The sequence below is a fragment of the Clytia hemisphaerica genome, unplaced genomic scaffold (genome assembly GCF_902728285.1).
Source record: "Clytia hemisphaerica strain Z4C2 unplaced genomic scaffold, Clytia hemisphaerica genome assembly, whole genome shotgun sequence".
Lineage (NCBI taxonomy): Eukaryota > Metazoa > Cnidaria > Hydrozoa > Leptothecata > Clytiidae > Clytia > Clytia hemisphaerica.
Window position 1 is genome coordinate 141,602 of NW_027103357.1, and position 15,752 is coordinate 157,353.

General features: G+C 35.8%; 1 protein-coding gene across 1 annotated transcript; it reads right to left on the minus strand.

The window, feature by feature from the left end:
- Window positions 1-6,428: 6,428 nt before the first annotated feature.
- LOC136821049 (uncharacterized) lies at window positions 6,429-9,724 on the minus strand (the record flags this gene model as incomplete). The annotated part of the gene is given in 2 exon segments (XM_067077286.1): window positions 6,429-7,957; window positions 8,302-9,724. Coding segments are annotated over 2 exon segments (2,400 nt in total), but the record flags the coding sequence as incomplete, so codon positions are not given.
- Window positions 9,725-15,752: the final 6,028 nt, after the last annotated feature.

Here is a 15,752-nt window from a genome sequence, read left to right on the forward strand (position 1 = left end):
TTTTTGTTTATTTAGAAAGAATGATGGTTATACTAAAAAATGAGCATGTTTTTGATGGTTTGAGACAGATTCAAAATAACATATTTACGTATGAAGGAGATATTTTAACACCCAAATTAGATAAAAATTGCATATAACTCACTCTAGCTCCTTGGATATTGAAAATAAGTTATGAAAATGGGGTATAGGAAACTTTCTACACCTAATGCCGTTCAGAAAATGCAGATACATCTGTGACTTTAGAGGATGGGTAAAAGATATAGCATCTTAAGGGCTCTGACCATAGTCCAAAAATTGATTTTGGTATTTGAACATAAAAGTTATATTTCAGGTTCCTTAACACTTTTAACAAAGAATTGCCTTTATAAATTGCTTTTTAATCGAATCCCTTAAGAGTAATTAAGAATTTAATAGCAAAAATGACGTTATGAACTTTAAAAAGATGTTAATAATATGTTGCATCACCCTCTTTTACAAAAAGTGCTTAGTTTTAATGGGTAATTAACTTTTTTGTTTCAAAATTTCTTTACACTGTCCGCAAAGAATTGAACTATTTTAAATTTTGCGGAAAATTTTTCCAAAAAGATGTGTCAAAAGTTATGACTGTTTTTTTAAGCAAAATCCAGATGAAAAATTGATGAAAAACCACTATTTTGAAGATTTCGAGACAAAGAAGCATTTACAAAAATTTTCCGCAAAAATTTTTATTGTTCGGTAAAAGATACACCATCTATTGAAAAAAAATTTTCAAAATGTTTTTTCTTCGCCGAAACTAAGCTCTTCAAAGTTGAAATACTCTTCCTCGCAAAAGTCTTCATTTTCTTCTTCATCAAATTTTTTCAATGTAATTCTTGAATTTTCAGATTCAGGAATAGTTTGTCTAACAGAAAATGTATAACATGCCATAGTTTTGTTGGTTACATCAGTCAGAAAACACATTTTAAACACGGCAATTATGAAAAATTCACTATGGTCAGAGCCCTTAAAGGCCAACCTTGTTTTCTTGGAAAATGAGCTTGCCTCTGTTTTCTTCTTTTTCATGTTTTCATGTAACAGAAAGCCCTATCTTCACTAGCAACTGGAGGACTATCCTATTTTTGCTTTAGAATTGCTCCGCGCTGTTTAGATTGGCCCTTACGGCTTTAGCGAAGTGAGCGCAAGCAAGCGGACTGCATTCTCTTAAAGAGAATGCAAATCGCTCTAGGGAGACCAGGCTGTAAACCAGAACATAAAAATATCAAAAACTAGACTGTGAAATAGTTTACAGCCTGGATATAGTTTGCCTTGAAATATTTATTCAGTCATAACTTACCATCAGATTTTGTCAGGTTGAATCAAACTACTAGATGTTTGCTATCATCCGATGAACCGATATGATAATAATATCCCAATAATATGCCAATATAGTCCGGCGGCAATCCAGGATCACCCTTAAAATTAGTAAATATGGGTTTTTATTTTATTTTCCCATCATATGGTCCCTTGGGACCCCAAAACCAGTTTTTGCCAAGCTGTCAAAGCTGGGGACAATTTTTTATGGGGGCTTGAAGGGGGTAGGGTCATTTTAGCCTGGGGGTCCTTAGAAAGTCGATTTTTGAAGTTCTCATTTAGCTAAAACTGTTTGTGCCATCAGATAGAGCTTGAAGAGTAGATCTCCAAAATGAGGTCATTTGTCTCATTTAGTGGACTTAGTCCCCCGGAATTGGCCGGTACGTCTTCAAAAATGCAATATTCTATGCTGACGTCAGCATTTTTGAGAAAATTTTCAGCGAAAGATACCACTTTTAACAGATGCGTCTCGAAGAGTACTATCAATTAGAGGGGTCATTTATAGGGTTTCCTAGGCTAGATCATGAGATATTAGAGTTTGAAATTTTGCTGACTCAGCAGAAAAGGGCCAAAAACGTTGAAAAACGCCGAGTCAGCAAAATTTCAAACTCAAATATCTCATGATCTAGCCTAGGAAACCCTATAAATGACCCCTCTAATTGATAGTACTCTTCGAGACGCATCTGTTAAAAGTGGTATCTTTCGCTGAAAATTTTCTCAAAAATGCTGACGTCAGCACAAAATATTGCATTTTTGAAGACGTACCGGCCAATTCCGGGGGACTAAGTCCACTAAATGAGACAAATGACCCCATTTTGGAGATCTACTCTTCAAGCTCTATCTGATGGCACAATCAGTTTTAGCTAAATGAGAACTTCAAAAATCGACTTTCTAAGGACCCCCAGGCTAAAATGACCTTACCCCCTTCAAAACCCCATAAAAAATTTTCCCCAACTTTTCCAGCTTGGCAAAAACTGGTTTTGGGGTCCCAAGGGACCATATAATGAGAAAATAAAATAAAAACCCATATTTACTACTTGTAAGGGTTGATGCAAAAAAGCCCTTTTCGCCGCCGGATTGTGAATGAATGATATTTTACTCCCTCCCACACACAATAGCTTTTCCAATGGGAGGAACCATTGAGTTTAAAGCTCGAAGGGCTAGAGTAGAATCTCTAAACCTTTCTCAGGCAAGAAAAAGTGAAGCCACTTATTTCTCATCCAGAACGCGTCGAGAACGCACCACAATCATGACAACTGATTGTATCTAGTGGTTCCTTTGTTTTTGAGGACTGTATTTTCTTTTTTTGAAATCTAGCGATAGATTTTCCTTTAATCCGGCGTTTGTGTAAAAACCACGCGCGGGCGTCCTTGATGGGAAATAAGTGGCTTCATTTCCCATCCAGGTGTTATGAGTCTAGCACTTCGGGCTTGGAAGTCAATGGGAGGAACATTCAAATTCTCTGCATTTTGATACATTTTATGAAAGGCTGTCCTGAAAATCTCCCACGTTGACAATAAAACTTACGGTAATTAAAAATTTGATCAAAAGGAACAAAAAGTATTAACAATCCTTTTGAGAATCACATTTTTTCATTCAAGGCATCACATAAAAGGTTCCACAAATCTTAAAAATTGTTGGAAAACTCAACAAGACGAGAGGTGTCATGGAGTAGGGATGTGTACGTTGAAATTTTAAAAATAAATCATATCCGACCATGTACAATACAACCATCGATGACTTAAGTCAATATCAAATCTGGACTACGTACACATCTAAGGTGAATTTACTTTTATGGATTTTGCCGAGGTGATTGATCGAAAAATCAAAGAATGAATGGATATAAAAAATTGCAACAAAAGGTGCGTCAATTTTGTTATTCTCACTTGGAAGCTTTGGTGGATGAATTAGGTCTAAGGAAATATTTCATTTACTGTGATTTTGGTGATTTTACTAAACTTTCGTGGTTAAACTTAGAAGATTTACTCGGGAGGGGGGTGTACTAGGGTTGCGAGCTGACGGGGGGGGGGGGGGTGCCGCCCGACTTTTGAACTTTGGACCCTTACCGGGACTAAAAAAGAGAAAACCAAGGAAAATTTGGGAATTTTACGACCCTTAGCGGGACAAATTTGACCAATTTTGACCAAATTTCGATCTTTCAGGGGGTAAAAAGTTGAAATTTTCCTATTTTTCCGACCCTTAGTGGGACTGAAATTTGATTTTTTGATTTTTCCGACCCTTAGCGGGACTTTGGAAGTCCAAAAAAGGTACCCTTAAGGGCGGCACATACCGTACCCTCCATTTGCCTAAGTACCCCCCCGGGAAGATTTAAAAAACAAAATGACTGGATCAAGAAAGACTGATGGATCTAGAGGTAAAGCAAAGCCAAAAATAGAGTTACTCAAATTCATAATCCAGTCCTATAAAAAATAAACACCTTTTTCATCGATATATAAGCTGCAATAAAAAAAAGCAACGTTCTGATTTCTTTTAAGGTTTGGACTTGACTACACAGTTGAACGCCATTTGCATAATCGAATCTCTACTGCAATTGTTAAGGAGCTAACGGGTAAGTGTGGAGCATAATCTGGGTATCTGGGTATCTGGGTAGTCTTTAAGGCTTATCACGACAAGGTGTCTTGAATTTTTGTTACTGTAAATTTTAATATTGAACGTCCAGATGTAATTTCCTTTTTATATTTATGTATCATTCGAAGCCTTCGAAGTTTTTGAGTCTTTGTGTGGACCTTATTTCAGAAATTTCATTAAAGCGTATGCCTCAGCTTTCGCAACTTTTGAATGCTTTTTATTTGTTAAAGTTTTTTTAAATTTGGACTTTTATTTGAATTCCTTTTTTAGCCTTACCTACCCTTCAATTTCTTCTTAGTGATTTTTCAGCAGCTTTTTCAATCATACACCCCTTTCTCACAGCCCCGGTAAGATTTTCTCAGTCAATGGGGGTAAAAATATAAGACTGAAACTTGATGGGGATTAATATTCCTATATTCTTTATTATGGGTGGGATTTAAGTTCTTTTGTTTTCAAGTCAGAAAATTCAGTGGGGATGGAAAAAATAGTATAATATTTTGTGAGGATTGGTTTATTCGATTATTTTCGGTGGTGTAAAAAAATTGGAGTATAATTTTTCACCGGGGGCAATCTTTTGGCCAATTTTCCAGTGGGTCTGTGAAGGGGTTTAATAATATCAGCGTCGTTATATGAAGGCTTTATACATAGCTTTCCTTTTTTTGTATATCGATAAGGTACCTCGTGAAAGACTCAAATGCTTAATCTTTATCTATATAAGAACATAACGCTTCAATGACAAAAATATCAAGAACAAGTTAAGAATATTTTAAGGCTTTGTAGACTCTAGAACACCAAATTTCATAGGAAAATTGCCAAAAATACTCAAAAAATGGCAAAAATAAGAACATGTTAAGAACATTTTTAGACTTAAAACTCAAAAAGTTAAGAACATCCCAAGGCCTCAAAATTTTTGGATGTTCTTATTAAAAAAAAACGTGTGCCTCCTGAGGTTGTGCAGCTGCCAAAAAGCCTTCTGAGCTTCTTTAGAATAGGTGAATAAGAAAATTCTGAGTAACTTCTCAGTCCTGACACCAGCACCATCGATTTGTCAAACTATAATTTCAAATTACGGTTTGGCTCAAATCAAAGGTGTGAAGAGTTTGCCGCCCTTCAGGTGTTAGGTAAAATCCAGGCTAAAGGCTAAAATTGCCCACTCGAGGAGGTTTTCCTCCTCGGTGGTTCTTTTGGCAATTCCCTTGGGATTTCAGAGAACAATAGAGTAATTGGGCTAAACAATAGATTTTAATTGGCACGCATTCTCGTGTGTATGAACAATAAAACAAGGATCTTTAGACGCAATTTTTGACAATTTAAGTTCAAGATTATTTACCTCGGAATCTATTCAAATTTTACGTAAATAAATCTTTAAAACGCAAAAATCCTTCGCCACTCTCTATGTTATTTGAAAACTTTTTCAAAATGCAATTGTCAAATTTTGTTAATCATAAATTCTTTGGTAAAAACATATTCTTTTCCAAAAAATCTTTTGTCAAATTTTGAAACTTTCTGTTGTGATTATAAACTCGATGCTTTTGACCATTTGGATTTGACAATCTCAATCGAAGAAATTTCAAGTAACGCAGTATCATTTGGAATCTTTATATTTTGAAATGTACCGTATTTATTCATTTTTACTTAGGGGAATTAATGTTTTGTATTTCAAAACATTTTATTAAAGAAATTACTTTTTTATATGCCAAGTTTAATTAACTCAAAATGTATTTCTTCTTTACAGTTCAATCATCTTTCGCCGAAACCTTTCATAATCTCGAATCAAATTTTCATACAAAACAAATCATAGTTTTTTAAATCGTCATCTTTTCACTGACCTCTTTATTACCCTGGACCAAGTTATATCCACCAGTTTTTATCGGAGTTTTTTTGAAAGTGGTACCTGCAAAGAAGCCAATGCAGTGTCAAAAATTTACATCAAACGGGGCTGTAAACATAAAAAATATTCCAAGTTAAGTAGATTTAGCGCTCTCGATGCATTTACACCTCTATTAAGTTTTGACAAAAAAATCTGATCAAATATTTTGTTTGGCAGGGATTGAGAAACTTGGTCCAGGGTATATAAAGGTCAGTGCATTTTTTCCACCAGATTTTTATAACTTAATACGGAAATTTAGCCGGAAAGTTAACAAGCCGCAAAGATACTGTACTTTACCCATAACAACCGAAAAAGGGTTCCCTTAATTAACAATCAAAACGATGCAATTGACCGAAATGTAGCAATCAGTGCTCATAAAAACATTTCTTTTTAAAATCTTCCGGATAACCTATTTTCGGAAATATATCTCTTCACAGCTCTCCCCCTTTTCGGTAGACGACATCCTTTACACGGCAGGAAAATATGGCGGGAGAGTTTAGAAGACCGGCAAACTCTACCGGCTGTAAACTTTTTTCGGCAAAAAATCCATTTGCAAATTTTCTTCGGCTTTGGGCTTATTTCTTAGACATATAGTCTACCGTTTTGATTAACAATAAAATTAGACAGTTTCTTAACTATGTAATGTGCAAGTTGAATTCTTTAAAAAGAACTTTCTTTAACTGAAATAATAAATTGGGGATAAAAAATAATTCACATTAAAACCTTCAACTGATATAACATTATATAACATATACTATATACAACGCCGGTAAAAAAATAAATTGCGCCCACACTAAAAAATCCAATATTTCTAAATACTTTACACTCCTTTGCTACCACTATCCACTTTAGCGGATTCAAAAAATTGTTACTTTACTTTTACGATTCTTGCTATTTCGAATTTTATGGCAACCTTAAACTCTTAAAAGAAATTTTGTCCTTAACATCTCGCCACCTAAGAGTTATGGAAAGAGTTGAATTTATTACAAGATACTTCACTCATTGGTCATTTGAAGTTATAGAGCTGCCGCCCGCGTTCTTTAGAAAAAGTAATAGAATTGATTTATTAGAGGTTAACCACTTAACCAAATCAAAAAGAGCTTGTAAAAACACGAACTTGTCCCAAAGTTATAGATTTACGCTTAATTAGGCCTTTTCATTATCTACAATGTTAGCACAATTTCTATACAAATTAGTCCATATCAACGATAAGTTCACTATCCGACTCTTCGTCTGCATTAATAGAATTGTCCGAAGCGACGCCATCTTTAGAAGTGGTCGTTGCCGTTGATTCTGACAGTCTATCATCCTCTTCCTTGATTGGGTGATTTTTATTAAACTCCTCTTTGATTGGCTGATTTCTGTTATACTCCTCAGTGATTGGCTGATTTCTGTTATACTCCTCTTTTATTAGTAAATTTCTGTTAAATTCGTCTTTGATTGGCTGACTTTGTTGGGGTAATCGTTGCTGCTGAAGATAGGTGGTGGGTGGTGAATTTTGACGCCCGTTTCTTGGCGGTGATTTTGATTCGTAGTTTTCGAGTTTGGGTAATGGAGAATCTGGCGGGAAGAATACATTGGTTGAACGAGACATAATAACGGGTGTTCGGTTTACGCCCGGTGTGCAGGGCGTTAAAGGTGTCATTGGTGTGCAAGGCGATAATGGAGTCATGGGCGTGGGTGGACAATCACTTTGACTTCCAAGGCGGCCACCCTGATAAGAGGAGATAACTCCAGGCGAATTCAATCCATCAATCGAACCACGACGTAACATTTGCAGCGGAGGCGGTGGTCCTGAATAATAGCCATTAGTTCCATTTGCCGGTCGCATATGTTGGTCCCCGGTGCTCATACGCCGAAACGGCTTAATTGTATTAGGGTCCAGTACGCGGGCCAACATTTTTTCACCGAACCGGAAATGTAGTCTCTTGTGAGGTACTTTCTCCAAGATTTTCATTTTATAGTAATAACGCATAGCACGCGCCATCTTCTCATACGTCATACATTTTCGATTTTTAGATTGTCCCCAAAGGTCCGCAATAACGGCTGTTTTGATTAATCGGAATTCGCCTCTTTCCCGATTTGTCCATTCGATACACCGATTCGGTTTGTCTTTTTCTTCTTCGAGTACAGTGCGTAAGAATTGCCATAAATGTAAACAGTTGTTGTCTGAAAAGATAAAAAAGAAAAACAAATTAATTATCTATTTATTGACTTTGTAATTATCTATTTCTTCCGAGGCAAGGTTTTCATCTTTTTAAAGGCCAATAGACGATTAAGAACAAAGAACGCTATCAGGAAGCGAATAAAATGAGCTGGGTTTAATGAGACCGGGTGAAAATTATTAATTAAAATAAGTCTACTTAAAATTCATTTTGTAGCCCGAAATTCCCAAAATTAACCTCCCGAATGTATTTTCAAAGAAATAATATACCATAGTGGCTTTCTTTTACTATGAATATAGTAAGTTCTTAAAACGTAAATTAAATTTGTTGTAGTTATTTTCAACTTACTTTTTGAGCGTTTCTTTTCCTTCGCAATGGCTTGTCCCAAATGTTCATTCGCGATCCGCGTCAATCCCAGCAAACCACCGACGCCGTGTGACAAATCGGCGACATTCGTTAATGTCGTCGACGTTTGCGGCATACTGCTATCAATAGTTGAACATTGAATCGCCATCGGTTCTTTAGGCCGGCTCATTGAGGCCAGTTTTGGTGACCCGATGGGTGCCGGTCCTTGTAATCTTGATTTCTCAGCCATCATTTTCTGCACATGCGCGTCGAAAGCTTGTAAAGCTTCTTTGCTTGCTTCATCTGAAACGTGTAATCTACTGACCCCAATTTCTTTGTCAATATCTGCACCATTGTTCCCGTTTAAAGCTGGTCTGTAATTTTCCGAATGTCGTCGTGCGTAGATTTTACTTTTCTCAAATGTTTCGTAAGGTTTGAAGAGTTTTTTCCCTTTCTCAGAAGGGTCACTGTTATAACCGCTCTCCCTCTCATACATGCGCTGGAAATGGGGCCTTATGACAGAGAAGGCACTACTTACACTTGATCGTTTATCAGGGAGCGATTCACTAAGATGTCGTTGCTTAACCTGGTAGCTTGGGCTCTGGATAATCTTCAATGGGTTGTGGTCCAAATCGTATTGACTAGCCGCAGCGCTGTGTAGATTCATGCTCCGAACTAAGTCTGTTTCTCGGCGGTACGGTTTGCGATCCTCTGTTGAGCCACGTGAAAAGAACATGGTGGGTGATTTTGCCACTCCTCCGCTAGTCGTTGCAAGGGAATCGCTGAAAATGTTCTCCCTCATGGGTGTGTATTTCATGCGTGCTTTAGTTGGTGAGCGTGACGGAGGATTGATTTCACCCACGGCGGAGGATATAGGTGGTGAGTCTCTGAAGGGAACAGAAAATCTCATTTTCTCATAGTTCGCTTTAAGAAGAGCATCGTAAGAAGTTGACGTTGGTAAACTTCCGTTTTCATACAACGGTTTACGATCGGTGACCGAATTACTCCAATTATAATCAAATACTCTTGCGAAAGGCGAACGAGGGTCTGGAGAATTGGCGAAAACGGTGTCTTCCCCTGCGGCCTTTTCGCGTCGCATTTTTTCTAATGGAGGCGGTGAACGCCCGATACCATTGGATAATGAAGGCATTCCACGGAAAAGCGTGTCTGGTGCGCCATTGTAGCTGCTCTCGTACGGGAATGCGGCGAGCGGTGATTTTTGAAATGTGTTCGTATATATGAGATTCATTGCGTCTTTTGTGGATAGCGTAGAAACTACACTTAATAGACTAGTAGGCGGAACTTCACTTTTCTTCTCAGCTTTTTCGTCCTCACTGTCAGAGAGACTGTAGGGACGATGTAGCTTAGGAGCTCGGTCTTTATTTATTGAGCCGTTTGTAGAGTTTGTAGAAATTGATTCTGGTATCTAAAAAAAGAAAAGGGAATACACGAGGTTAGTTTCCAGGGCTCATAATGATCCGAAACAAAATCAGATGAGGAGATGGAGTTTTTATAAGATTTTTTTGGTCTTTTGAAGTAATGAAAATGACGCGCTCTTTAGAAAAAATAACAAAATTGTTTTATTACTCGTTAAAGACCAACCAAATCAAGCAAGAGCTTGTAAAAACTCCATCTCGTCCCAATAAAATAGATCTTATGCACTATTAATTAGTATATGTAATCACACGATGACGAGTGCAATTCGAGAATAATTGCACGAGTGATTTTTTTGTTATTAATTTTCCGAGTCCGAAAATACAGTGAAGTCTTTTAACTCGAACCTCTTTAACTCAAAGGTCTCCATAACTCGAACAAGTTTTGTCGCCTCGCCCTTTCAGTCAACAATAACTTGCAAACCTTACTCTTTAGCTCGAACAAATTTGTGTTTCCCGTGCGTGTTCGAGTTATAGTGACTCAACCGTGGTTCACATCCAGATACCTTACTTTACAACAATCAATATTAAACTAAACTTGCAGTACAAAATACAAAGCTTCTTATTTTAGAGGACAAATAATACGTAAACAATAAAACTGCAAAACAACACAAAGTCGAACCAGAAGGCCTAATTCTCATAAACCTTTCTTTTTCTTCAACAAAAAAAAAACACGGAAGAGAGAACAATAATATTTCTTCATTTCTAAAAGAACAATTTTAATGCAATTCAAAAAGTTGGAATGTTAAATCTCGGACAATCTCCTTTTATACGGACAAAATCTTATTCAAAAGTTAGATTTTTTTTAACATTCTTGAACTTTATATTCGAATAATAGCGTATGGCTAATCTCACGTTCGATTTGCTTAACTATACATGCGACAAGAAAATGTTTAAAAATTGCTTATAAAAAAGATTTGGGCAAAAAAGGTATTACCCAAACACGAAAGGTATAGCTAAGGTCCAGATTATGCCATTTTTAGCATGTTTTGTTTCGAAAAAATAAAGTCAAAAAAATGCGTAAAAGCTACAGAATGCATAATCCTTTCATAGGGTAAATGTTCAAAATATGTAGGCGGGAATTGTTGAGTAGGGATGTCGAACAAATAACAATGCGTAAAAAGTAATATTAAAAAGGGGGCTGAAAGAGGTGAAAATAAAAACACTTTAATGCCGGAGGAAATCTTGATTACACGTTTTTTTATAAGAACATCAATAAATTGAAGCCTTTAGTTATTCTTAACTTTTTGACTTAAAAGAGCCTAAAAATGTTCTTAACATGTTCTTATCTTCACCATTTTGTAAGGATTTTTGTCCAATTGGGTGTTTTTAATTTATTCTTAATATTTTGGCCATCGAACCCTTATGTTCTTATATATAGCTTGTTCTTAAAAACAGATGAGATGATAGGAATTGAGGGAGAATAAAGTGCAAATTCACCACCAACCCACTCATGGAAGAACTATAACTAAAGGCCAATACGTCAATATGGAGGAGTCTTACAGAAAAGTCGATAACAAAAACATATTTCTTTCTCGGAGTTCAATTGGCAGTGCCGTATCAATCGCCCCCCCCCCGCAATAATTGCTTTCCAAGATGATTTTTCTCAAAGACGGCTATCCAAAACAATAAAAAAAAATTTTATCCTTCAATTTATTGATTTTTGGTGTACAATGTTTATGCTAAATTTTTGAAATTCTCCTCGTGGGGGAATTCAGCCCCCCCCCTCTTCCCAAACAAAAATGCAACTCCTACGCCACTTTTTGGATTTAATGTGTAAAGGTTTAATCAAGTTTAAAGCCCGTCCGGATCGCGTAACCCGTCAGATTGAAATTCAAATATATCACAGGTTTCGAAAAATACGACCGGTGAAAACAACCAAGAAAGCGCTATATTCAATCCATCATTCAAAATGCAGCGCAAATAATTTTTTCTAATGCCTGGGCAGTGTTCAATACTAATATAGTTACTCCTCCCCTGATAGCTACGTCATTGCAAAATGGTAAACTAACACAACTGGCATTTTACAACTCTTACTACACCCCTAACACCCCTGTCTCAGTAACCCGGTAGAGTTTAAAAGTTCACCGGGGTGGCTAAGAAAATAACAGGATTTCACCGGGGCAGATTTTTGACTGAATAAAGTCGCCGGGTTGGAAAATTTGTGGTAAATCTTCACCGGGGTACAGTTTTTTTTTATATAAAGAACAGTAAAATCTTTTGATGCTATGACTACTATTTTTATTTTAAGCCTCAAATTGTTCTAATGCTTTTTATACTCCCTGCTTGTAATACTAAACCTCTATTTGGCTAAGATCGCCCCGGTCAAAAAAGGGAAATGCTTATCGCACTGTACCGAAAAATTGAAAAATTGAATCCGGATGTTTATTGGAGTTATTTTTTTATCAACCTATTTTGATGCTTCCAGTGAGTCTACATTCTAAATACAAGGTCAATATGAAGAGTAGTTCAAGATTTATGGCTAGTTTTCTGTTCAATTAAATCATGCGACATTAAGACAGTTTTGCCATGAAGGTTGCAATGCCCATAATATATGAAAATGTCGAAATTGACAAACTAAAATGTATTTTTTTCCAATAAATAATCTCAAATACAAAAAAATATCTTTGCTAGCGAATATGTGTATCAAACGACCCATTCAATTTTTCAACAGTTTTGGGCAGTTTTCAGTGAAATCATATAAAATCCAAACGCTTTAAAGTTAGTACATTGAATATGTGTAAAATATTCTCATATAAACAATCTTAAATGTGTTCCTAGGGTTATGATGGTAAGCTCTTCAAGTTTAAAAAGTAATCGCAAAATTGTAACACAAATCCGTATTTATTTGTCAGTTTCATTTCTTATTCAATGTATTATTTTCTTTCTAAATAAATATTTCTTAAACTTCTTACATTTTAAACAGAACAATAATATAAGAAGAAAACTAATAAAGTGACCTAAAAAGGATGATATTTGACCAGGCCTCAACTATAAATTTCTAAAATTTGACCGGGTTCAAATTTTTGATTATTTTTTGACCGGGGTTACCAATTTTCCACCGGGGACAAAATTTGGCCTGTTTTTAGACATTTTTTTCACCGGGCTACTCACCGGGGTGGATCTGACCGGGCCACTGACTCAGTAGTGTCCCCTATGTCACAGACCCATCGGGACCCCAGCCCCATCGGAAAATCTGGCAAAAATTCCGTCCCCGGTGGGAAAATACCTTGAAACTTCAGCCACACTGGGAAATTGACTTTGATTTCATCCCTATTCGAAATTCAATGTTTAAAAATTGCATTCCAAACCCATCCCCACTAGATTTTTTAACCTTGGAACAATAGAATTTCTATCCCCATTGACATTTCAATAAGAGTTTTTATCCCCACTGTGGAAAAAAGTTCCACAAGGGCTGTGAGACAGGGGTGTTCTACTGAATCAAAATAAAAATGGACATCATCAGTATAAGCAATCTCAGACCAAGATATTGAATTTTAAAGCACTTTTTAAATAAATCTCGGGTACCTAATAGCCGTCCTCCCGCTAATTAATCTTTCCAAAATTTTCCGCCCAGGACGTTCTTATTCCAGCCCCCGCCCCTACTAAAAATATTTTTAAAAGTTCTCTCTTTTGTCCTAATTCTGCTTTATTAGCCTCCTTTTCAAAAAATTTCCATCCAGGATATTCTTATTCCAACGCTTATTAAGTTTTAAGATATTTTTCCAACCCCCCGCCCGCTTCTTCACCCCCCCCCCCGTCTATTAGGTACCTGAGAGTAAATCTCACAGCAAACATCCAAACACAACCACATCCAAATATTAAATAAAGGTCACACATACAGTGGAACATCGTAATAAAGAGAAGAATCACAGGCCAAAAAAAAAAAATGGCCGCATTAATTTCGGTTTTTTTTAGCGGGTATTGAATAAAAACAGAAAAACATCAAAGAGGATGGAAGTTAAATGCATTAGGGGAAAAATAGATCTTTCTCTTTTCACAGAGGGGATCGCGGTCAACTTCACAGGGGAAATAGTGTCCCAAATGTAAAAGCGTGTTTTTTTGAAAATCTTTCCCGCCCCGCATTTCAATTGAAAAATGCGCGAAGTAGAATGTAACGTTTCTTTTTTTATAAGAATTTAAAATTAGGATTTGGAAAATACAATTTTCAATTCATTTTTGTTATTTTGTAAAATAAATTTATTTTTAAATAGGGCTCGTGAATATTCCAAAAAATACCTTAAAAATTGAGTCCATGCAAATATTGTGAAACTATTTAAAATGAAAAAATATTTAACATTTGAAAATATTTCCGCAAACGGCTAATTTTTTTCTCAAGATTCTTATATAAAAAAGTCGAACACCCACTGAGATGAAAAAATAGGATATTAAAATTAAAAAAACGTCAATTCATGAATCGGCAAATATGAAAATTTAAAGGGAAAAGGGAAACTTCCGAAAAAGCGGTCTCTTTTGACACTTCCGTGTTTCTGAGAGGAAAACTCCACCGGGGAGAGTATTTAGCCTGGATTTAGCCTGGATCAGTAAAACCACTACGAAGGAGTGTTATAGAATTGTGTAAAAAGTAAATGGGACTCTCAAATGAAAAGGAAAATGGACCGCTACATTTATTTTTCCAAGCTTCATTAGATTTTAATATAATTTGAATATTTTTATTTTCTTTTCCCAACATTCACTACTTTTTGAATAATGCATTTATACCATTTTTTTATTATTGTATTTTGTACATCTTCCGTGGCTTTCATGTTATTTTTTTATAAGAACACTTAAATTGCACAATTTCTACTTTATATCCTAGCAAATTTTAACACGTTTGAGCCTTGAGCTACTTTGATTTTTAACACAAAAACACGTGAACTATTTCAAACTCTTGCGAAGATACTGTAATCTGTGACCGATTAAAAAAGCGATTTTTATTGCAAGAATTCTGTAACACCTCTAAATTTGAAATTATCTTAATAATGTACATACCTGTTTCACACAAAGCTCGGGTGGAAAATTAGGAAATCCATAAGGGAAAAGGCACAGAAATTATGAATAAGTAAATTATGTTCAAGCGGGTTTTCATGCGCTTCTTTTTTAATAGAAAGACCTGTATCACTGACATAAGAACAATTTTATAAGAACAACGAGGCTCAAAATCGCCAAAAAATAAGAACAATTCAAGAACAATGCTGAACCTGAATTTACTCAATTTCAAATAATTTAGGGGTCAAAGTAGTCAAAATTGGGTATAACGCCTAAAATACATCAATTACATCTTCTAAATAAGAACAGGATAAGAACAATTTGAGGCTCGAAGTGCCAAAAAAATAAGAACAGCCGAGCCTCAGAAAAAATTTTTACTGGTTCTTACAAAAAAAAAGTACACACGGATTAGCGCCCTATTTGTCCTTAATAAAGAAAAAGCTATTTCCCCCTTTTTTCCCTATCTGTTTTTTTGTTGTTTTTTTGCATAATTTAGTGCCATCGGTGGTTTTGTTCTCTTTGTCCCACTTCAACTAACCTCATTTAAATAAGAGAATAGAATGCCGCTAAAATTTAAGCAATCGTTTTTGCTTTCCAAAGTTGAGAAACAGGATTTTATCTTAAAACCGAAGAAGCAATTAGCGAAGCTTGTAAAAAGAAAGACAGAATATGAAAGTTGAAAAAAAAGTTGTCAAATTCCATTTTCAGCACCTTAGAAAAAGGTTTAGGTGAAAAGACATTTACAGGGGATTTCAAAAAAGATTTGATTGTTCGACAACTTCGAAACGAATGAATTATCAGGTATCTAAAGAACATCCTCTTCCCCATGAGCATGCCCCCCCCCCAATATTTTGCAAAGTAATTTTTTTTTACTTTTAAAAATCTTATATATACCGTTTAGAGGGGGTGAAATAAGGGTGAAAATAAATTTTCTTCGTCGCCTAACCATGGTGGGCGACATATTTTTTTGGCCCCCTCAATTCGATTCGCACGCCGGGGGCCATGATGAGCCAGCCAGATGAATACAATATA